Source organism: Lissotriton vulgaris, chromosome 3_1, assembly GCF_964263255.1.
Source record: "Lissotriton vulgaris chromosome 3_1, aLisVul1.2, whole genome shotgun sequence".
NCBI lineage: Eukaryota > Metazoa > Chordata > Amphibia > Caudata > Salamandridae > Lissotriton > Lissotriton vulgaris.
This window is the reverse complement of record NC_141689.1, coordinates 1,937,810,219-1,937,833,292: the sequence shown is the minus strand read 5'-3', so window position 1 is coordinate 1,937,833,292 and position 23,074 is coordinate 1,937,810,219. Positions and strand designations below refer to the sequence as shown.

At 49.3% G+C, this 23,074-nt stretch overlaps 1 protein-coding gene across 1 annotated transcript in view; it reads left to right on the top strand.

Moving 5' to 3' along the window:
• LOC147728645 (serine/threonine-protein kinase Nek1-like) overlaps window positions 1-23,074 on the top strand; it is a 460,469-nt gene that overhangs the window by 267,635 nt on the left and 169,760 nt on the right. The window contains exon 8 of the mRNA XM_086962422.1: window positions 11,934-12,163. Coding sequence (XP_086818548.1) covers window positions 11,934-12,163 — 230 coding nt within the window. The remainder of the gene's footprint in view (window positions 1-11,933; window positions 12,164-23,074) is intronic.

Genomic DNA, 23,074 nt, shown 5'->3' with positions numbered 1-23,074 from the left:
GGAGTTACCCATATGGAAAGTACCCAGGAACCCCATGGAGGCTGTGTCCAGAGTGGAAACACAGCAGCATACTCAATAGAAGTCAACAGGAAAGTCGCTGTTGCAGTTTTAAAGGAGAAGGACCTTTCCCAGTGGACCCTGAGGAAACTCTGTGGAACACTGAAGATTGGAGAGTCACCGCACCCATGGATACCCCAGGGTAGCTACGCCAGGGAAGCTGGGTGCATAGGTGGGAAGTGATGTCAGAAACTGTCATAGACAACAATGGAGGTCTTCAGAAAAGATGCCGTAGGCATCCTGCCTTCAGGATTAGTAGGCTTTCCTTCGGGTGACTTATAGGTTTTAAGTGTAGTAACCTCAGATATAAGGAAACTGTGGTCACAGTTTGAATGGCCTCTCATGGGTGGCACAGTACATGCTGCAGCCCTTGGGAGACCCCTGGTGTACTTATGCTATGGGTACCTTGGTACAATATGCTAGGGACTTACAAGGGTACACCAGTAGCCAATTGTGGAGGTACAGAAATACTTACCATGACACATTTAGGGAGGAAGCACAGTGACTGTGGCCCTGGTTAGCAGGATCCCAGTCAGACTAGTCAAAAAAACATACTGACACCAGCAAAAAGTGGGGGAAACCTTGAAAGCAGATCCTATTTTCCTACACTCCTGCTCTTTCCTCGTGCTGTAGAAGGATGGAGAGTTTGTCCTCTAACTGCCTTTCTGTGGAGGGGCAGATTCAAAATGATGACGCGTTTCTGTCTGGCCTGTGTCTTTAGGACTGGATGGAGGCCTTAGACCTACAGGATGCATTTTTTTAACATAGCCGTAGCCTCCTAGATCCTGCTTGAAATAAGCTAGATGGCACATGCACAGTCTGTAGGGCTCAGCACCTAGGCTGCCTGTTAGATCCAATCTAGATTTTGGTAGAGTCTTCAAGAGATCTGTAGTATTGGCTGCTCAGCTGCTTTTTAACCTGTGGCAGACCCCTTTCCCTGCCTCACCCAGAGCTGACGGTGGTGATGGGCGCATCACTGTTGTGCTGTGGTTATCTAGGACAGATGGAGATCTGAGGACTCTGGTCTTTGGCAGACACCCTGCGCCATATGAATCTATGGAATTTCAGGTCATTTGCCTGGCGCCGAAGCCCTTCCTACTATCCCTCAAAGCCTGGTGCACATTCCTACAGGCAACACCATCACCATGTAGTACTGCAACACAAAGAGTGGAATGGGGTCATGGGTAATGTGCCAAGAGGCTCTGCACCTCTGGAGGTAGCCAGAGCGTCCAGGGCATCTTCTTGCAGGATCTCTAAATGCCAGGTTTACACACTCAACCGGTAGTTGTTGCAGATTGCAAATTACTATTACACTCTGAGGTGGCAAAAGGTATCTTACACCAGTGAAGAGAACCCTGGCAGGATCTGTTCACCTCCCTTGATAACGTGTAGTGTCAAAACTTCCCAAGAAAGCACCCTCTTGGACTGGAGCATGGGTCACCTGTACGCCTTTCTCCCTCTCCTACCACAAGTTCTGTATAAGAGCTGGAACGACCGGGCCCAAGTCATCCTAGTGGCTCTGGATTGGGCATGGAGAGTGGATTATCTGCAACTTCTGGGCATGAGTATATTGTAGAAAGCTGGCTCTGTATATACTATACCAAAGTAAGGTATAATGTGCAGAGGTAAAGCAGAGGCTAAATTAGATAATCTCTACCAGCTCTATTTGTGGTATTGTGGTCAAGCAGTTAGGCTTATCTGATAGACTACTAGCTGCAGATTCCTTAACATAGAATTATTCCCAGGCGTGAGACTGGATCCAGAAAATGTTCTTTGCCACAGCATCTTTGCGTGCCTGGAGCGGTGCCACATTACTCCGCCCTGACGTCGTCTGGGGGCGTGACATCAGCAAGGTCACATAAGTCCCGCCCCGGCGAGCTGACATCAGTTTTTTCTCTTTTCCGTGTGCAGCGTGGATCAAGATTGTGTCCTGGCCTACGGGCTTCAAGAAGTGTACTTCTTGTGCATGTCAGATGTTGGCAATGGATCCTCACCCTATCTGTATGTGGTGTTTGGGCGAGCACCATGACTCTGCGGACTGCGATGCTTGTAAGCACCTCAAACCGAAGTCCCAGCTGGAGCGCCGGATGAAATTGCTGTCGGCCCGCTTGTCCAGGTCGGTGTCATCTCAGCGTTTGTCCCCTACCTCGGAAGCCAGGAGCCGATGATTCCGATTGCGGCATCGCCCTTCCCCACGGCCCCAAGGGCGTCGCTCGCCAGCTGGTAGGTCCTGTAGCTTGTCTCCGTGGCCATGTCCTCGTTCAGCGGAGGGCGCGGGTTCCCCTCGGGATGTGCGCCCTCACCTGTCGCCACCCTAACCACGTTTCCTGGCTTCGGGGCAACTATGGCCCAAATAAATTCTATGCTGTGGCTCTGCAGGCTTCTTTGACCCCTCCTCCACCTCCTGGGATCTCTGCGGATCCCTTGCCTCGTGCGGGGTCTTCCGCGGAGTCGCTGGTGGCTTCGGCCCCAGCGCCAACTGGTTCGGCTTCAGGTTGTAGGAGGGTGGTGTCGTCTAGGTGCAGTCCTGCGGGGCTCCCCTCTTCGAGCCAGGGCATCCCTGCCTCGCCGCAAATCTCTATGGGGCTCCCTGTGGCATCGCAGTAGATTGCTGGGAATCAGGGCTTGTCCCCGAGTCCCCCTCGGTCCTCTGAGCAGGCGGCTACCTCGCCAGAGGCCGAGCCGTCGCCCTTTCATTGCCGAAGGCTTTCTTCCCCGGTCCTGTCCATGCCGCGGGTGGAGGCCGGGGCCTGGGGTGCTTTCCCCGAGCCCCTCTTGGTCCTCTACGCAGGCGGCTGCCTTGTGTGAAGTCGAGCCGGCGCCTTTTTGGTGCCGGTCCTTAACCGAACCGGCTCCACCCCATTCTACTAGGTCGACTTGGCGCCGCCTATGTCCACTCCGACACAGCTCGACGTCGCGTCGGCTCCTGTGGCGGACTACATGGCGTTGTGCCGGCATCGGGTCCTTGACTTGTCTCCAGAGCTTCCTTCCTCTCTGGAGGTTTGTCAGCTCCTGGTCTCTTCTTCTCCGGAGACGGGATGCCACATCATTGCTTTTTCACCGGTGTCTTCTAGGGAGGGCTCCTCGCTGACTCTGCGGCCTCAACCCTCGGACCCTGTCTTCTGCAGCTCGCCGTTGGTTTCTCCACCGGCTTCTCCTCCTTCCCTGGGGGCCCTCCGATCCTAAACTCGTCCGTGGATCCCCCACTATTCAGGGGCTGTCCGTTTATTCCTCCAGCTTGACTTGGGGATGGACGGCTTAGTTTACAGCCGTTGCCCACGGAGGAGTTACTTTCTCCCCTGCGGTGCCCTACAGAGGCCAGTGTTGCCTTTGTTCGGGCTATTTCCACGGCTGCTGGCATTTTGCGAATTGTGACCCTGTCACCCCATTCCCTACGGATATACCCCTTGAACACCAAGTGAAAGGACACCACACAAGTTGTTATAAAAATAAAGCGTATATATTAATAACAAGACTACCCTGAACTCTTTATGAGTCAGGGAGCTAAGCACAATACAAAACTCTTATGAAAATACTGTAAGTTGCACAAATAACACAAATGCCCAATGGGCACGAAAAACCATATACTCTAAAAATAGAATGCGAAATACTAGCAGGTAAGTAATACGATCCAGGGGCTTCATGACCGCTAGGACTACCTTACTGAACCCTTGGGTTAGGAGCAGGGGGCCTAGGGAACCCGCGTGCAGAGTGTGAACTCTTACGCGGGATGCGGGACAAAGTCTATGGATGCTAGTAATTCTAAAGTTACTGTTTCCGGACGAATCCGACTAGGTAGACTAAAAACGAAAAAGGATCTGGACACTAGGATAGTAAACCTGTGCTGGAGCACCGAAATGCTCGGGTTACCTAGCCCAGGGGCTGCGGCTGCATAGGGTTCAAATGACGTCGGGAATCCTTGTTGTAGTCTATGGAGCCTGAAAGAAGATGTTGCTGGCAGGCGACCAGTGAAGATGTTCGGTGTGATCCAAGGCTGGATCCGTGAAGAAGACGACCTGAAAGCAGAGGGGACTCAGTTCTCAATCACTAGCCAGGGATTGTGTGGGCACCAGGATTGCACCGGATGAAGTCACCGGGATCAGGTGAGTGTGTGACGCTGGACTCAGCAGTCACACGGGCCAGGAGGCGTTGTCGGCGACCAGGCTGGGGGTGCGAGCTGTCCCACGATGGTGTCTGCTGTCAGCGATGCTGGATCCAGGATTGGAGCAACAAGCCTTGGCACAGGCAAGCCCACGCGGTTGAATCAAAATGGCGTCTGGAGTGGACCAGGAGGGTCTAGGGCACTTCTGGTTGAACAAGGAGCAAGGGCCAGTCTAGAGGACCTAGACCAGCGGTGAAAACGTCGTGGTACGTCGTCAGGAGGGCCACTAGCCGACAGGCAAGTGACCGGACAACGTGGCAAACAGCAAGGCAGCAGAAGGGCCCCACTCAGATCTCGTGGACGCTGGGGGGCTGGACTTCGGTGCTGGAGCTGCTTAGGGTTGGGGCTTCTCAAACCCCAGTGCACCCACTCGAGGATCCCTCGGCGGTCGTGCTGGTTAAGCGTCGTGCAGGTCTTGAAGATAGCCGGTCCCTTGGGTCTCGTCGCACCCACTAATCTCAGCTGGGCTGATGATGCAGGTAGAGGTCAGAGATGGCAGGGAATCCGGGTCTCGTCGAGCTGGTCAGTCTTGATCCGGAGGATGGACATGCAGCAAACCGCAAGCGCTTAGATGGTGCCTGCTGGTGCAGGGTGGCTACTCCTTAGCCACAAGGGAGAGTCTTCAGAGAATGACAAGAGTTCCTTTCGTGGAAAGTAGTTCAAGTTTCAAGATTATCCAATTTGGGAAGGGTGCCCGCTCCTACCTTTATTCTAAGAAAAGGGGCTGGCACGCGACTAGGTCCTGCTCATGGGTGGGACCAGGAGGGGGGGTGGTTACACCCCTCTCCTTTGTCCGGTCTCTCCCCAGCTCAGGGGCTGGTGTGCCCCTGGAACTGGTTTGAGCCGGCATATGCACAGTGAGCACCGGGGCGCCACTTGCAGTCACCTTCCTCTCAGCCCTGCCTACCTGGGATACACAAAATCCTGTCTGGGATGGTGCTGGCACCGCCCCTGACAGGAAACCCTTTGTCCAGGCCTCCCTTGCTGGAAGGACTCCCAGCAGCAGGAGGTCAGACTCGTGTCTCAGTGGCAGCATCCATTTTGTGGAGCTGAGGCTGTGTTTAACTTTAACCGGGGTTACAGCTACCAACATGTCGTCTCCCTCTAGAGGGGTGGAATGCTACCCCCGTCGCCAGAACTGGCGAGGGGGTAGTATTCCAAAGCGTATGACACCTTACACGACATGTTTAGATAATGTCAGACCAAAGTTACCATAACCGCGAGGATTATAAGGCACTTAAAAGTATATGGTCTGACGCTATCATGGAAACGGCTAAGGGATAGATCCCGAAGGCCGCAGACAGGCTCAGCTCATGCCAGAGCACCATCTCACACGATTCCAAGCACTCTGACTTCAGGATTGTTAAGGCCTGCCATAGGAGTGACTGATAGGAGATCTGTGTGCCCATTTTAGGTTTAGATATAGGTATACTATATCTAAAGCAGGTGTGATTACACCACCTTGCCCCAGCTGTCAAGCAGCCAGTTGTGTCTGTTTAGTTAGTCAGCCCAGGGGTGGCACAATACATGCTGCAGCCCCTGGGAGACCTCTGGGTACACCTCTGCCCTGGGTACAGGGACTCATGAGAGGGCCCAGTGCCAATTCAGTACCTGAGTACAATTTGGAATAGAGAGAACAGCTAGGCTGTGGGTCTGATTAGCAGGCCCACAGCCAGGGAAAGTCGTAAACCAGTGAAGCAAAAAGCAAAAATCTGGGGTGACCATAGGATTGCAGACCCTACTCTCCTACAGGTTTGTCAGCTCCTGGTCTCTTCTTCTCCGGACACGGGACGCCACATCATTGCTTTTTCACCGGTGTCTTCTAGGGAGGGCTCCTCGCTGTCTCTGCGGCCTCAACCCCCGGACCCTGTCTTCTGCAGCTCGCCGTTGGTTGCTCCACCGGCTTCTCCTCCTTCCCTCGGGGCCCTCCGATCCCAAACTCGTCCGTGGATCCCCCACTATTCAGGGGCTGTCCGTTTATTCCTCCAGCTTGACTTGGGGATGGACGGCTTAGTTTACAGCCGTTGCCCACGGAGGAATTGCTTTCTCCCCTGCCGTGCCCCACAGAGGCCAGTGTTGCCTTTGTTCGGGCTATTTCCACGGCTGCTGGCATTTTGCGAATTGTGACCCTGTCACCCCATTCCCTACGGATCATCTGTTGGAAGTTCTCCACTAGGGCTCTGTTGGACGGGAGTTGCTTCTTCCATTCGAAGCTTCGCTCCACAACTCTCTTCTGGGGGCTTAGGGGCATCCTGTCACGGGTCAGTCGCTCCTACACCGCCACCGTTCTGCTCCGCACGACCCAGTCTGCCTTTCCTTCCACTCTTCTACTCAGGGCCCTCTTATGCAGACTGCTTTTCCGTCCTTGCCTCTGGTGTTGTTTCCTCCGTCACGGGAGGCTCGGTGGTTGGATTCAGCTTTGTTTCCATCTCTCTGGTTTCTGTATTAGCGCCAAGATGCTCCTTGGAGTGATAGCCGCGCTATATAACTACACCTTTACATTACATTTACATTACATTACAAGTCCCCCATTTGGAAATAGGTTCTTGAAAGGCATCACACACATGTTTTCTCCTGTTCCTTTTGTGACGCCTCAGTGGAACTTGAATCTTGTTCTCACTTTTCTGATGTGTGCTCCCTTTAAGCCACTTCACAATTGTCATCTTCGTCTCCTCACTCTAAAGACTGGTTTCCATCACCTCTGCCAGAATGGTGAGTGACCTCCAGGCTCTCTCTTCTAAACCTCCTTTTCTCTCTGGCCATTGGGACAAGGTTGTTCTAAGGATTCGTCCTTCTTTTCTGCCAAAGGTTGGCACTGCCTTTCACATCGGCCAGACCAACAGTTTGCCCACCTTTTTTCCGCCGCCACATCCCTCAAAAGAGGAAGAGAGACTCCACCGTCTGGACCAAAAACGTGCTCTCTTTCTATCTGGACCACACACAACAGTTCCGGGTGGATGGCTAGGTCTTTGTTGGCTACGTGGGCGCAAAGAAAGGTCGGGCTGTGCACAAGCGGACCATCTCTCGGTGGGCCGTTCTGTGCATAAAGGCTTGTTACTCCTTGGCTAAAAAGGAGCCTCCAGTGGGGTTGCGCACCCATGCTACCAGGGCGATGGCAGCCACTACTGCCTTTGGATGCGCCGTGCCCTTGCATGACTTCTGTCAGGCAGCTATGTGGGCCTCGCTGCACACATTTACCAACCACTACTGCCTCAACAGAAGTCCAGAGAGACAACTTCTTTGGCCGTTCTGTTCTCCGGGACTTTCTGGTGTGATCTTGGTTTTCAGACCCGCCACCGGAGTTGGTATTGCTGAGGTATCTATTCTAAGGTAAGGAATATATCACTATGTGTTTCTTTCAGATACACAAGTTACTTACCTTCAGTAATGATATATATGTAAGAAACATTAGTAGTGATATTTATTTATTTAATTATTTGAAGGGTTTTATATAGCGCTAACTCCACCCGTGGGTATCCGAGCGCTTTACATCAACAATGGTAATGAACAAGAAAAACCACAATAGCAGTAGAAGAAACAAGTTAAACAAATGTTCATTCATAAATAAAGGGAATAATTAAGATGACATATGGAGCAGAGTGCATATAAGATAAACAGAAACAAAAAGAATTGTACATAGTATTTTTACAGTATGCCAAGGAGGACTATGTGGACATAGTAGTGAGAGGGAGGGTATGGTGAGGGGGAGGTGGAGTGTGAAGGGTGTCGGGAGGGGGGTGAGAGGGTGATAGGGGTAGGCAGGGCTGTCTAACGAAGGGGGTGGAGTGAATTCAGAGAGGAGAATCGAGGTTTAATTGCCCCAAAATGAGAGAAGGGGAATTTTAAGTTTTTTTTTTTTAAGCTGTCATAGGAGGGGTTGCATCAAAGGTCTTTGGGGAGGGCGTTCCAGATGGTTGCGGCCTTGCAAGAGAAGGAGAAGGAGTGGGATTTCGAGGCGTTTATTTTTGGAGGGGGAGTATGAGAAGAAGAGTGTTGGTGCTTCTCAGCGTTCGGGCACAGCCCGCTTTTTTGAGTTTAGTTGTTAGGTAGGTTGGAGTGTTCTGATAGAGGGCTTTGTGCGTAATACATGCAATTTTATAGGGAGCCATTTGAGGGTCTTGAGTACAGGGGAGTTACGGTCAAAACTTTTACAGTTTGTTGTTAGCCTAGCTGCGAGGTTGAGGACGGATTTGATGGGGCAAGATGGATTTTGGGAGTACCGGGGAGAAGGGCATTTCCGTAGTCGATTTTGGAAAGGACCAGCGATTGGATAATTATTTTGAAATCTTCAGCTGGGATAAAAGGTTTGATTTTTTTTGAGATGCCTGAGTGTGAAGAATGCATTTTTTGATGAGTTTTTTACATGGGAGTTGAGTGTGAGTTTATTGTTGATGGTAATGCCGAGAGATAGATTCCTTACCGCCCCACCCATCCTCCCCGTTCTGTGAACCGATTTCTAGGGTTAAGGTTATCCCTTTCAGGGCACTAGTTTCATGGCACAAGTGATCAGTTTCTTGCATGGCTCTGCGTTCCTAGTGCGAAAAGTCATGTACAGAACTAACGTCAGCGTGCGTGGGCGCGTCTAAGTAGCTCCAACAACGTCATCCGGGTGCCAATGACGCACGCGGAGCCGCACGACGATGCCTGCGGATGCGCAGGGGTACTGCTGATGAAAAATCTTTCCGGATCCAGCCTGACGCCTGGGGGTAATTCTAAGGTAATAAATCTATCACTACTAATGTTTATTACAGATATATCGTTAACGAAGGTGAGTAACTTGTGCGCCAGTTAGTCAGTGAGAGAGTTAGTCAGTCAGTGAGAGAGTTAGTCCGTCAGTAAGAGAGTCAGTCAGTCAGTGAATGAGTGAGAGTCAGTTAGTGAGAGTCAGTCAGAGAGAGAGAGAGAAAGAGAGGCAGTTAGTCAGTGAGAGAGAGAGAGTGAGAGGCAGTCAGTCCGTGAGAGAGAGAGAGTTAGAGTCGGGGAGAGAGTCAGTCAGTGAGAGAGTCAGTCAGCCAGTGAGAGAGTCAGTCAGTCAGTGAGAGAGAGATTGAGAGAGTCAGACAGTGAGAGAGAGAGTCAGTCAGTCAGTGAGTGAGAGAGTGAGAGTCAGTCAGTGAGTGAGATAGAGATTGAGAGAGTGAGTCAGTCAGTGAGACCAGAGTGAGAGAGTGAGAGTTAGAGAGTCAATCAGTGATGGAGAGAGGGAGAGTCAGAGAGTCTGTCAGTGAGTGAGAGAGAGAGAGACAGTCAGTCAGTCAGTGAGAGAGTCAGTCAGTCAGTTAGTAAGAGAGTCAGTCAGTCAGTCAGAGAGAGAGAGAAAGTCAGTAAGTCAGAGAGTCAGTGAGAGAGTAAGTCAGCCCGTGAGAGAGAAATTGAGAGTCAGTCAGTCAGTCAGTCAGTGAGAGAGAGCCAGTCAGTCAGTGAGACAGAGTGAGAGAGTCAGTCAGTGAGAGTCAGCCAGTGAGAGTCAGTCAGTCAGTGAGTGAGAGAGAGAAAGAGAGAGAGATACAGCCAGTAAGAGAGAGATAGAGAGTCAGACAGTGAGAGAGTGAGTCAGTCAGAGAGAGAGTCAGAGATTCAGTGAGAGATAGAGAGACAGTGAGAGAGTGGAAGACCTGAGCTGGACTCTCTGGGTCACAGAACGGCACAGTGTCACAAACAAGATATAGAGCATAACTTAATAATCTCCGTGTGACTTGGAGTCTCATTGTAACTATCCCCAGCCAAACCAGTAATATTGCTCAAGAACAGAAGAAAAAACAAATACCACTACACCTGGGAAGCAGTGTTGTGCTGTCATCTACAGGAGCTACAAAGAACAAACAAAGAACAGTGGGAGGGGTGCAAGCATGGAGCGCAGGGTGCTAATTAGTAACCCGATCCACGACGAGGGAGGAATGCAGCTGCCAGCCTGCGCGCGGCTGCTCGCTCCCGAGAGCAAAACGCCGTGGGAGTGAACATTTGAAGAAGAGGTGGGACATGCACCTGCCGTTGGCCATTTGCGCGCTTTCATTATTGAAAGACATACGCAAAGGCCATTCAGATGTGTGGGAGGAGTCCGACCCACAAGGAAGCTGAGCCCTCACAAGAAGCCTCCTATAGAGCAGCGCATGCGCTATGCGCTAGGTTCGACCTAAAAACAGCCTGGGCACTCTGTGGTCCAAGTTTAAAATCAAACAGACGGATTCAGGCAACAAAGAGCCATGAAATAGTGTTGTAGCTGGGCCCAGCAGCTGAAAAGTTCACACCTTTAAAAACTCCAGCACCTCAGATAATCACGGTAGGCATCCGATGCATCATAACAGCAACGAGGTGCGAGGAAATAGTACTTACAGAGCAGGGAGGTTCTTACATCCAGGGGTGCCCGCTAATGATTTATTCTTAGACTGCCCGCATTTAACAATAAACACTTTGAATTTATAGATTTTTAACTGATTTTTAGGAAATGCTGTGTAACACAAAAAATGCCTGCCCATTGGAAAGAAATGAACAATTAACAAAAATGTGAAACTGAGCCAATGGCAGGACTTGAGTGGCTAAGAGACTCGAGCGTCTGAGGGAGGCAGGGGAGCGGCAACAATTTTTAATCTCATTTAAATGTAAAGATTTTAAATAATTGAATTGTTAATAAATGTACTTAATTACTAGTCATTTTTCTGTGTCAGTTGCTATACCGCAAGAGCTGCTTCTCAGAGATGCCACTCCCACCTAAATTGCTCATGGCAACTAGACAAGATTACTATCTGGTATCCCTGTTCACAGTATGTTCTTTGTAGCAAAATGCTGATGTTCCTTGCACCACTAGAACGATCTGCTTTTGGGGCAATCGGTAGTGCATCTAGGAGAGGACCATCTTAGTTCACGGGTTACATTACCTAATAGTCTGATCTTGAAGCTCTTTTGTTAAATTGAAATGGTGAAGCATGGCTTCATAAGAACCTCTTTCTACAGAGGTTGATCCATGACAAAGATAATTATCAGGGAATACCCCAAAGGGAGCCTCGGTTAATCTGATGATTATCATGCTTCTATACCTGCACTGCTGCTTTTTTTTTAGAACACATTGTCACCGGTTATGTCACAATTTTTCTTGTTGCAATAACATTATTTTTATAAAGAATGTCAATGATTTAGTCTTATTGATTTTTACTATATTACAGAGGCCAGGTTTTTTAAAAAAATTGTTGCTTTACAGCCCGAATAAGAAATTAGACTTACCGGGTGAAGTTAGCAAATAGCACTAAGAATTTCTTCACAGACATGTTGGTAAATGCAGCAATAGCCATCCAGCTGATATCCTGGGTGTAACGTTTGTAAATTAGTTCAATATAGTATGTATCAGACTTCAGGAACAGTAATAGGGTGATAATATGGGCAAAAGAGCAGAATCATGCTTGTTTGCCCTTTTTATCACACTATTAGTTATCATGTTCCAGCTTTCAGGCTAGATGAGCCTAGCTTTGTTCATTGCTGACAGCAAGTCTTTAGGCAAAAGTGTTTTTAGCCGTCACATCAAACTGTAAGTTCATTTGTGTTCTTGATTAAACTAAAATGACTAGACAAACACCTGATAAAGTGACAGAATCTTTTGTGACTTCATTGGTCAATTAAGCCTCTATGAAGTCCTACCTCATGTGTTACATTGGCTAAATAACCGCTAGTGTAGAATATGCTATTGGTGCCTCTTTAGTAATGCGAGTTTTGTTTTTTACAGCTCCAACAGAACATCAATGTTGTGAGTCTTCTCCTCAGGAGCAGCCCCTTTTCCAGAAGGTGGACCTACCACAGGCTGTACAAGGAGGGGCCCCTAATATGTCCCCTAACTCGTGGCTGGATGATGGTTTACCATCTCGCTCATTATCTGAACCTAGAGTAAAAAAAAAGAACAATTGTTCACTGCTGATTGGTCTGTCTACTGGGCTGTTTGATGCTAACAATCCCAAGGCAAGTAAACATTACTTAATTCTTTTCCTGTTCTCATATATTAAAGAGGAATAGGTACATTTGACAGTAGCTTTTCCAGAGAATTGTGCTATGTACACTTGACTATGTATGTTGACACAGACAGGTGATGCCAGCCACAGACTGTCCCCAGTATGGTGCTAAAATGACCAGTCCTCAGGGTTTAACACCAGTTCTATTTCTTGTCACATTTCTCCTTTAACACTCCCACTTTTCTCTGGCTATCTCTCTCGCCAGATTTCTATCCCATCTTAGTATGCATGTCCACTCCTATTGGTCTTTGAGAATTACTAGTTCAAAGAGTTCTGAAATTAGTCCTAAACGTCCCCTTAAAAATCATAATGGACTTCTCCAAGTTCATCAGCTGCTGAACCAATACTTCTGATAGAGACTACTAACCGCAGATTCCTCCTTTTGTAGATTTTGCCAGGCGCCTGGATTCAGAGAATTTTGATAGCAATTCCCTCACATGTTGGCAGGTGTCGTTGTGAGGCTTTGCATCAGGTCCAGCCCACTCTATATCTGCGCCATTTCCACGCCTTGACATCAGTTCATTTCTTTCTGCAACTTGAGAGGCTGATCTGAAGTGCCATTGAATCATATCAACCTGACAGAATCTCGATTCCCCTCCAAAAACCACAGGCTTAAAAAACATGCAGGGTCTGTAAAAGCCAAATGTCAGGAATCCCTCCATCAAAACAGAATATGCCTGCCATTGGGATACATTTGTGGCAAGGTGCGCCTCGCGCTCCCTGAATCCCCTTAATGTGTCGCTGTCAGATGTGCTATTGTTTGTTCTTTCATTAACCTAGCACGGCCTTGCCCTGGGCACTGGTAAAGGTTACATTTTGGCTGTACCGGTTTTCCTACGGCTGCTTGACTAACACTTTTTCTTCAAGCCACCGGTTGCGACAAGGTTTTTAAAAGGTTTACAGCATCTGTTCCCTCATACTCCCTTTGTTAAGCCACAATGGGACCTCAGTCTAGTCCTGACATTCTTGATTTGGGTCTCACTTGTGCCCTTGCACAGCTCTTTTTTGCGGCTGTTGACTTTCAAAATGGTCTTTTCCGTGGTCATTGCATTGGCCAGAGGGGTCAACGAGCTCCAAGCTCTGTCCGTTCATCATCCATACACCAGCTTTTACCCAGACAAACTGGTTCTTTGGACACATGTCGCTTATCTACCGAAAAAACAACAAGTGATGGACCGAATGTGGATCAATGTCACACATTCCCCCAGTCAAAAGATCTGGGCCCAAATCCATCGTTTTTTTGCACTCCACACCACCCTGGGTTAGACAATGGCGATATGCAAATCAGCTCTGACCCTGTTGCCCCATGGGAACAGTCCAGTCCGAACTACAAAAGCCATGTCCTTCCCAGAACGGAATCAAGCATCCGAGGACCGGACCGGTTTTGAGGTAACACCTCTCATCAGCCCGGCTAGCTTGACTCCAAGTGGTGTGGAGTGCCTGGGACCCACGTCTGGGCATCCCCAGCGCACTTAGGGCGGCAATTGCAAAAACAACAAGTGATGGACCGAATGTGGATCAATGTCACACATTCCCCCAGTCAAAAGATCTGGGCCCGAATCCATCGTTTTTTTGCACTCCACACCACCCTGGGTTAGATAATGGCGATATGCAAATCAGCTCTGACCCTGTTGCCCCATGGGAACAGTCCAGTCCGAACTACAAAAGCCATGTCCTTCCCAGAACGGAATCAAGCATCCGAGGACCGGACCGATTTCGAGGTAACAACTCTCATCAGCCCGGCTAGCTTGACTCCAAGTGGTGTGGAGTGCCTGGGACCCACGTCTGGGCATCCCCAGCGCACTTAGGGCGGCAATTGCAAAAACAACAAGTGATGGACCGAATGTGGATCAATGTCACACATTCCCCCAGTCAAAAGATCTGGGCCCAAATCCATCGTTTTTTTGCACTCCACACCACCCTGGGTTAGACAATGGCGATATGCAAATCAGCTCTGACCCTGTTGCCCCATGGGAACAGTCCAGTCCGAACTACAAAAGCCATGTCCTTCCCAGAACGGAATCAAGCATCCGAGGACCGGACCGGTTTCGAGGTAACACCTCTCATCAGCCCGGCTAGCTTGACTCCAAGTGGTGTGGAGTGCCTGGGACCCACGTCTGGGCATCCCCAGCGCACTTAGGGCGGCAATTGCAAAAACAACAAGTGATGGACCGAATGTGGATCAATGTCACACATTCCCCCAGTCAAAAGATCTGGGCCCAAATCCATCGTTTTTTTGCACTCCACACCACCCTGGGTTAGACAATGGTGATATGCAAATCAGCTCTGACCCTGTTGCCCCATGGGAACAGTCCAGTCCGAACTACAAAAGCCATGTCCTTCCCAGAACGGAATCAAGCATCCGAGGACCGGACCGGTTTCGAGGTAACACCTCTCATCAGCCCGGCTAGCTTGACTCCAAGTGGTGTGGAGTGCCTGGGACCCACGTCTGGGCATCCCCAGCGCACTTAGGGCGGCAATTGCAAAAACAACAAGTGATGGACCGAATGTGGATCAATGTCACACATTCCCCCAGTCAAAAGATCTGGGCCCAAATCCATTGTTTTTTTGCACTCCACACCACCCTGGGTTAGACAATGGCGATATGCAGATCAGCTCTGACCCTGTTGCCCCATGGGAACAGTCCAGTCCGAACTACAAAAGCCATGTCCTTCCCAGAACGGAATCAAGCATCCGAGGACCGGACCGGTTTCGAGGTAACACCTCTCATCAGCCCGGCTAGCTTGACTCCAAGTGGTGTGGAGTGCCTGGGACCCACGTCTGGGCATCCCCAGCGCACTTAGGGCGGCAATTGCAAAAACAACAAGTGATGGACCGAATGTGGATCAATGTCACACATTCCCCCAGTCAAAAGATCTGGGCCCAAATCCATCGTTTTTTTGCACTCCACACCACCCTGGGTTAGACAATGGCGATATGCAAATCAGCTCTGACCCTGTTGCCCCATGGGAACAGTCCAGTCCGAACTACAAAAGCCATGTCCTTCCCAGAACGGAATCAAGCATCCGAGGACCGGACCGGTTTCGAGGTAACACCTCTCATCAGCCCGGCTAGCTTGACTCCAAGTGGTGTGGAGTGCCTGGGACCCACGTCTGGGCATCCCCAGCGCACTTAGGGCGGCAATTGCAAAAACAACAAGTGATGGACCGAATGTGGATCAATGTCACACATTCCCCCAGTCCAAAGATCTGGGCCCAAATCCATCGTTTTTTTGCACTCCACACCACCCTGGGTTAGACAATGGCGATATGCAAATCAGCTCTGACCCTGTTGCCCCATGGGAACAGTCCAGTCCGAACTACAAAAGCCATGTCTTTCCCAGAACGGAATCAAGCATCCGAGGACCGGACCGGTTCCAGGTAACACCGCTCATCAGCCCGGCTAGCTTGACTCCAAGTGGTGTGGAGTGCCTGGGACCCACGTCTGGGCATCCCCAGCGCACTTAGGGCGGCAATTGCAAAAACAACAAGTGATGGACCGAATGTGGATCAATGTCACACATTCCCCCAGTCAAAAGATCTGGGCCCAAATCCATCACCACTGGAGTCAAGCTAGCCGGGCTGATGAGAGGTGTTACCTCGAAACCGGTCCGGTCCTCGGATGCTTGATTCCGGTCTGGGAAAGATATGGCTGTTGTAGTTCGGACTGGACTGTTCCCATGGGGCACAGGGTCAGAGCTGATTTGCATAAAGCCATTATCTGACCCAGGGTGGTGTGGAGTGCAAAAAACGATGGATTTAGGCCCAGATCCTTGTACTGGGGTGAATGTAAGACATTGATCTACATTCTGTCCATCAAATTGTTTTTTGTAATTTTCTCCCTGAGTGTACTGGGGTAGCTCAGACGTGGGTCCCAGAGCCTCCACACCACTGGAGTCAAGCTAGCCGGGCTGATGAGAGGTGTTACCTCGAAACCGGTCCGGTCCTCGGATGCTTGATTCCGGTCTGGGAAAGATATGGCTGTTGTAGTTCTGACTGGACTGTTCCCATGGGGCACAGGGTCAGAGCTGATTTGCATAAAGCCATTATCTGACCCAGGGTGGTGTGGAGTGCAAAAAACGATGGATTTAGGCCCAGATCCTTGTACTGGGGTGAATGTAAGACATTGATCTACATTCTGTCCATCAAATTGTTTTTTGTAAGCTTATCTACCGAAGGCGGGTATTCCTTTTCATATCGGCCAGAACAACACACTGCCTACATTTTTCACTCTGCCTCATCCTTCAAAAGAGGAGGAAAGACTTCCTCGCATCAGCCCAAAAAGAGCCTACTCATTAAATCAGTTGCACCAAAGATCAACGGGTGGACAATTAACTCTTCATTGTGTTCGCCAGGGTGAAGAATGACATGGCGGTTCAGAAACTGACCATGTATGGATTATGCTAGCATTAAAATCTGCTATGCACTAGCTAAAAAGCAGCTTCCTGTGGGCTTGTGAGTCAATTCCACCAGAGACAAGGCTGCGTCTACTGAGTTGACATGCAATTTACCTGTCCTGGACACCTTCCAGGCCGCTACGTGGGCTTCACTCTACACGTTCACAAAGCGCTTGTGCTTGGACAGTCAGGTCCATTGATACAGGCATTTCGTCTTCCAGGACATTTTGATTTAAGTCAGTTCACTGGGAGATATTGCTTGGGTATCTATTCTAAGGTGAACATTGTGCTGTTCGATAACACTTTTTCAGGTTGAGACTTTATTTAACCACAGATTCCTTACCGACCCATGGTAATGCTCTGCGATCTGGGCTCTTCACCCAAGAGATCCCTTTTGTTACTGCACACTGAGCAAATATTCGTTTTTACGTGGCTCTGCTTTTTTGGCACAGACATAATCGCAAACTAAACTGATATCAGTGCGCCAGAGTGGCGTAGGCACTGAGATGTCACTTCCAATGTAGCCGACTCTGACATAGAGCTAGCTGATCGACCCTCACCTACCAGACAGCAGAGGTAGAGCTCAAGATTTTCTAGATCCAGTCTGACGCTCTGGGAATATTTTAAGGTGAGGAATCAGTGGTTAGATGGACTCTCTACCAAAAAAAGCATTACAGAAGGAAAGTAAATTCTTCAATCACCTTGCCCTCCCAGTAACACCTGGTGTGAGAACATACCTGTTACAAATGAGCTCCAAACAAAGAAATGTTGTATAGGAGTTTGTTTCCAGTCACAACCTCAAGTCGCTTCAGCTGACTCGCCAATCACTGTCACCAAACACAACATTCCAACATATATATTCCATACTAGAGAAGGGGGGGGGGGCAGAATAAACCAATATAACAATACAATATACTACTGGCTAATATATTCATGAATATACATCAAATGTGACAAGATTGCATAACTAAATTGTGCACATCAGAAAAGATAAGATATAAATACAACACATCTCCATCCCATAAAATGTGAATGGGAAACAATATTTGTGCCACACCGGATGCAAGTGGTGATGGACACCAGAGGTCTCTGCAAATTGCTCATGACCATATGAAGAGGTGTCCTCAATGATACAGTTTGTTTTCTCCCATGGTAACCTCCTCTCATTTTGAAATTCTGTCCATACTCCATACTCTTCATCCTCCAACGTCACCACATTTGTATTGACTTTACTTATTTTGATTGGTTTAGAAAAAACACAGTTTCTGTTAACTACACCAACAGGTGACTTGACCACAACCCAGTCCCCCCCAACTTTCATCTTCCAACCTCCACTCTGTGCTTCCTTTCGTATCTTTCTTTGTACTCCATTTGATGGTGAACCCACCTTGTTTTCCCACCACACATCCAATTGGGGAACAATCTCGTACCATGCACTCTACTTTGAGCATGCTAAAAGGTGCAATTCCTGTGACTGAGTTTTGAGCAGTATGATAAGACCAAAGTAATATTTTAACAGCAAAGTCAAATGGAACTCCAGATATTTGTGCAGCTTGAATACATTCTTTTAACTTCCGGTTTACTCTCCCTCCTAAGCCATTGGCCTTCGGGCAATATAAGGCTGTCTTTAGAGGAACAATTGATAAACTTTCCAAAAACATCTTCATTTTGGCAGATGCAAACTGAACACCGTTATCTGTAATGATGGTGCTATGTATTCCATTCAACAAAAATGTATCTGAAAAGAATTTGATCATGTCCCGAAATGTGATATGGTTGACCACTTTAGCCACTATCCAACATGAACAGTAAACCACCATTACAATCAGAAATTTTCCAGACCATAAAGAACATTTGAGAGGACCTTTTATGGCAAGACAAAGTGTATCCCATGTTGTTACCAGTACACTTACAGGAGACAGAGGAGCTTCCCTTACGTGCTTGCTTTTATGGCTCAGGGAACATGTGAGACATACCTTTACTTTATTTTCGACCAGACAATTAATTCCAGGGGACCAATACATTGCACGCACTTTAGATTTAGTGACGCTGCACCCCAGATTGCCTTCATGCGTCAAACCAACAATTCTTTCCCACTGTTTGCTAGGGGGAAAAATGTTTGTCCTCTCATAACTATGTCCTTTTGCAAATACAACTCATGTCTTATTTCCCAGTACCCTTGTAGGTCCTCAGGGAGACCATTGGATTTTAAGAGGCCAGCCATGAACAATTCGCTCTTTTAACGCACTGATCACAGGATCGCTACTGGAATACTCAACCCATTCTTTTTTTAGAAATTCCTGGCTCAGCCACAAGTAACATAGGTTCCTCATCACCAATATCAGGACTTGAAAAGGATTAATGTCCCGCCTGCTGCCTTCCCATTGGTTCAATTTAATTGTTCAAGCAGCAATGCCTCACTTCCATTTTCCTAAGATCAGCACCGACCAACTACAGTTACCTTCCACTTCCATTCTTCATCTCTTGTTCCGGAGTACTCGTTTTCTTGTTTCCGGTGCACCATGACTTCAGCTGCAGTAACTTTGCTTTTCGCCCCTCACGTTAGTGATGAATAAAGCATAAATTATCAGCGCTGTGGTCGTTTTCGGGTTAGTGATGGATAAAGCATAATTTATCAGCGCTGTGCTAGTTTCACGAGCGCTGCACTGATTTCACTTTCTTGAACAGAGAATTCGCCCCTCCAATTTAATCAGCTGGCTCCAGCAGAGCAATCGGACGGAGAAGACCGGTTATTCCGCAGCCAGACTCAGAGCAGGGGGCACTGGTCTGTGCCTGCTCTTTGCAGCTCCCCTGACAATGGACTGGCCCTGGTCTCCAGGAACCAATGCAGGTATTAGCTCTTTATCAGCGTAGTGCCCTATCTGATAGACATCTAGCCTCAGATTCCTTAACTTAGAATATCCCCGGGTGTGAGATTGGATCTGGATTTTTTTTGCAGCAGCAGCACCTCAGCGCGCCGGGGGACAGCGCCACCCGACCCCGCCCTGACGTCGTCCTCGTACGTGACGTCAGCGAGGTCATATAAGTACGTCCCGGTGATGACATCAGTTTCCTTCTTTTCCCCCTGCAACGCAGATCCGGAGTGAACTCCTCTGGCCTGTTTCAGGCCTCCTTTTCGACGCTTCACGTCGGGAACAGTATGCGATGCCTTGGGGCTTCAAATCTCCTAATTCTTGTTCGCAGCAGATGTCCACGACGGACCACATCTTATTTGTATGTGGTGCCTGGGCCAGCATCATGACTCCACAGACTGTGAAGCCTGCAAACGTCTGAAACTGAAGTCTCGGCGGGAGTGCCGTATGAAGCTTCTCTCTGCACAGCTGTCCAGGTCGGAGTCATCTTGTCCCCCCCGGCCTCGTCGTTGACTGCAGGTCCCTCTACTGTCCGGCTCCATCATCGATCGCCCTCTGGAGTCCTCGGCCGTTGTTCTCCACTTGGTAAGTCGAGGCGCTTGTTGCCTAGGTCATCGACTTCGCCTTCTTCTTTTGTCTGGGGCCCTTGATCCAGGAACTTTCCCGATGTGTGTTCTAGACGATCGTCCCCCCTCTATCCACCCTTTCCGGGTGTTGGGGCGACTCGGCCCATCCAAATGGAGGCCTATGCTACGGCCTTGCAGGCCTCCCTTGAGTACTCTCCCGTTCCAGGGGCATCCTCAGAACCTCCGCCTGTTGTGGGGTCTCTGACCGACTAGCCGGCGGGTTCGCCTCCAGCGCCTATTGAGCTCTTGCCTCCCAGGAACGTCGGTGATGTGGTGTTGTTAGGGCGTGGCCCGGCTGGGTCCCCCTCTACACTCCACGTGGGGTTGTTAGGGTGCGGCCCTCCTGGGTCCCCTTCTTCGTCCCAGGGCGCCTCTGCCGCAGGTTGTTGCCCATGCTCATAGCCCTGTCTTGAGCACACTCCACCCTTCTGGGCAGGCGGCCGCCTGTACGGAGCTGGGGTCGGCGCCATCCCGGCGCCGGAGGCTCGCCTACTCGGCTCCGCCCCCGCTCCTTTCTCCGAAATCGGAGCCCGCTTCGAATGAGGTGGTGCCACCGCCGGAGCGGCACCAAAAGATTTCCTCCCCGGCCCCGGGGACCTCTTCTTCTTCAGAGGGGGAACTTATTATAGTTTTGTGCCGGACGGCGCCAAGTCGATGTCTGATGAAGCACTGTTGGCGCTGACACGTGTCGTTTCAACGCCGGGTTCTGGATTCTTCTATACAGGACTCTGGAGGGGTTCGACACCGCTCTCTTCCCCGGCCTCGCCAGAGCTAGTGCTACCAGTGCCCCCCTTGGAATTTGTGGAGCCTCCTCAGGAGCTCCTAGATCCGGCAGGCAGTTCGCCTTCCCAGGAGCCTCGCCAAAATCCTCATTCTTCCATGGGGCTCCCTTCCGTGGGGCATTGGGTGCACCCTCAGTGTCTTGGGAGGGTCAGCCTACAACCCTCCCCCACTAAAGAGCTGTTTTCCCCTCCACAGAGGGCTACCGAGGCTGGTGCGGCTTTTTTGAGAGTGGTCTCTTCAGCCACACGCATTTTGAATATGCAAACTCCCTCTACCCCCTTGTCGGTGGACCCCTTGTTGGAGGTCCTCCACAGTGTGTCCGTCAATGTGAAGTCGCTTTTCCCTTCCGAGGCATCCCTTTATGATGCCCTCTTGGGAACCTGGGTCCGACCTGCTTCAGGGAATCCGGTGGCACGTTCAGTTCTGCACCGTCACCGCCCAGCCCCACATGACCCGGTCTGTCTTTTTGTGCACCCTGATGCGCAAGGGTTTCTGCTGCAGACTGCCTTTCCTGCTCTGCCCCCTCTAACACTTCCTCCCTCTCGGGAGTCCTGGTGGCTTGAATCCTGGGGTAGGAACGTCTTTGCATCCACTAGTGCAGCCCTTCGGTCTTTAAATATCGTGTGTGTTTTGACTCAGGCAACTTCTGACCTGTGGGACTCTACAGAGTCTTTGCTTACTGCCACCACCGAAGGGGCTCGTGCTGATCTTCTTCATTCCATTCGGAATGGTCGCGACATGGCCGAATTTACAATCTGGTCAGCCTTAGATACTGTGGATTCTTTGGGCGAGTTCTGTTGCCTTAAGGCGTCACTCTTGGTTGGCATTAGATGCGTTACTGTGTTTAACATAGGCAGTGAGCCTTACATGTGCTCTGTGTTTCACATGAGCAGTGAGCTTTATGTTTTCCTTTTATGTGGTCAAGGGTGTTTACACCCAAACACATTAGCTCCAAAATTCCAGCTCTGCCACTGGCTTGTTGTTTCCTCTGGCATTCTGCATAGCCCAGCTTGCAACCTTGAAGTAAGGGCCTTTCATCCTTCCTTAACACCTTGGCTGCGCAGGCTATTCCCCTGCTGTGCTGGGCCATAATGATAATGGGTGTGGTCATGACGAGCTCAGCTCGTCATGAGCACGCGAGCACCGTGCCTCATGACGAGCTGAGCTCGTCATGAGCACTGAAGGGATTAATGCCAAATAAACTCGGCTAATCAATGCGCCTAATAATCATCGAGGCTCATTATATGCACACACTGTTGAACTGTCTGGGCACACGGCTGAGGCAGAGTAGTTATTGTTCTGTTAGTATGACACAGGTGTAAAATTGTGCTTCAAATGGCGTCACACGCGCTTTAACTACCAGTAGGAAGCTCGCACACTTCAATAGCCACAGAATAAACCACAGAAATTGGACTACAGTTTTGAGCACTCTGTTATCTGTTTCCCGTCTATCTGCCCCTTCACTGTCTTCCCACCAGCCCATTCACTCTTCCTCTCTTCCCCTCCATTCTCTCTTTCCCTTCACTCTTAAGAATCCATAAAATGCTACAGTTTACTTTATCAGACACATGTATGTGATTTGCTTATTTTTGCTTGTTTTTTTCTCTGGATCCCAGCCACAGGCACATTTCAAAATCTTACATAAAGAAACATTGCTATTTGCACTTCCAATACTTAGAAATGTAACCAATGCGAGACCTATTGAATCGCAAATGCTTGTTTTAATAGGTGTCTTAAAAGAGCAGTATAGTCTGCAAAATTCTTAACCAATTTGGCCACGTATTTCACCAGGCCCAAGAAAGATTTCTCCTTATCTTTGGAAGGGGCAGCAGGGGCATCTTTAACTGCAGCCTCCAAATCCAATTTGGGTCTTATTGCTTCTTTGGATGACTTAAATAATCTACAGAATCAACACAAAATTTGGGCTTATCCAGTTTGGCAGTAAGGCCCGCATTCTTGAGAATAGTAAGCACATTTTTAAGTGTGGAATTATGATTGTGCACAGAATCACCATAAATTAACAGTCATCTTGAAAGTACATCACATTTTTTGTGTCCTTTAGCAACTGATGCATCACTCTCTGAAATACAGCAGCTGCCGAGCCAAAAGGCATTCTGTGGAACCTGAAAGCGCCAACAGGTGTTATAAAAGAAGTGAGGGACTTAGAATATGGGTGATGCTCG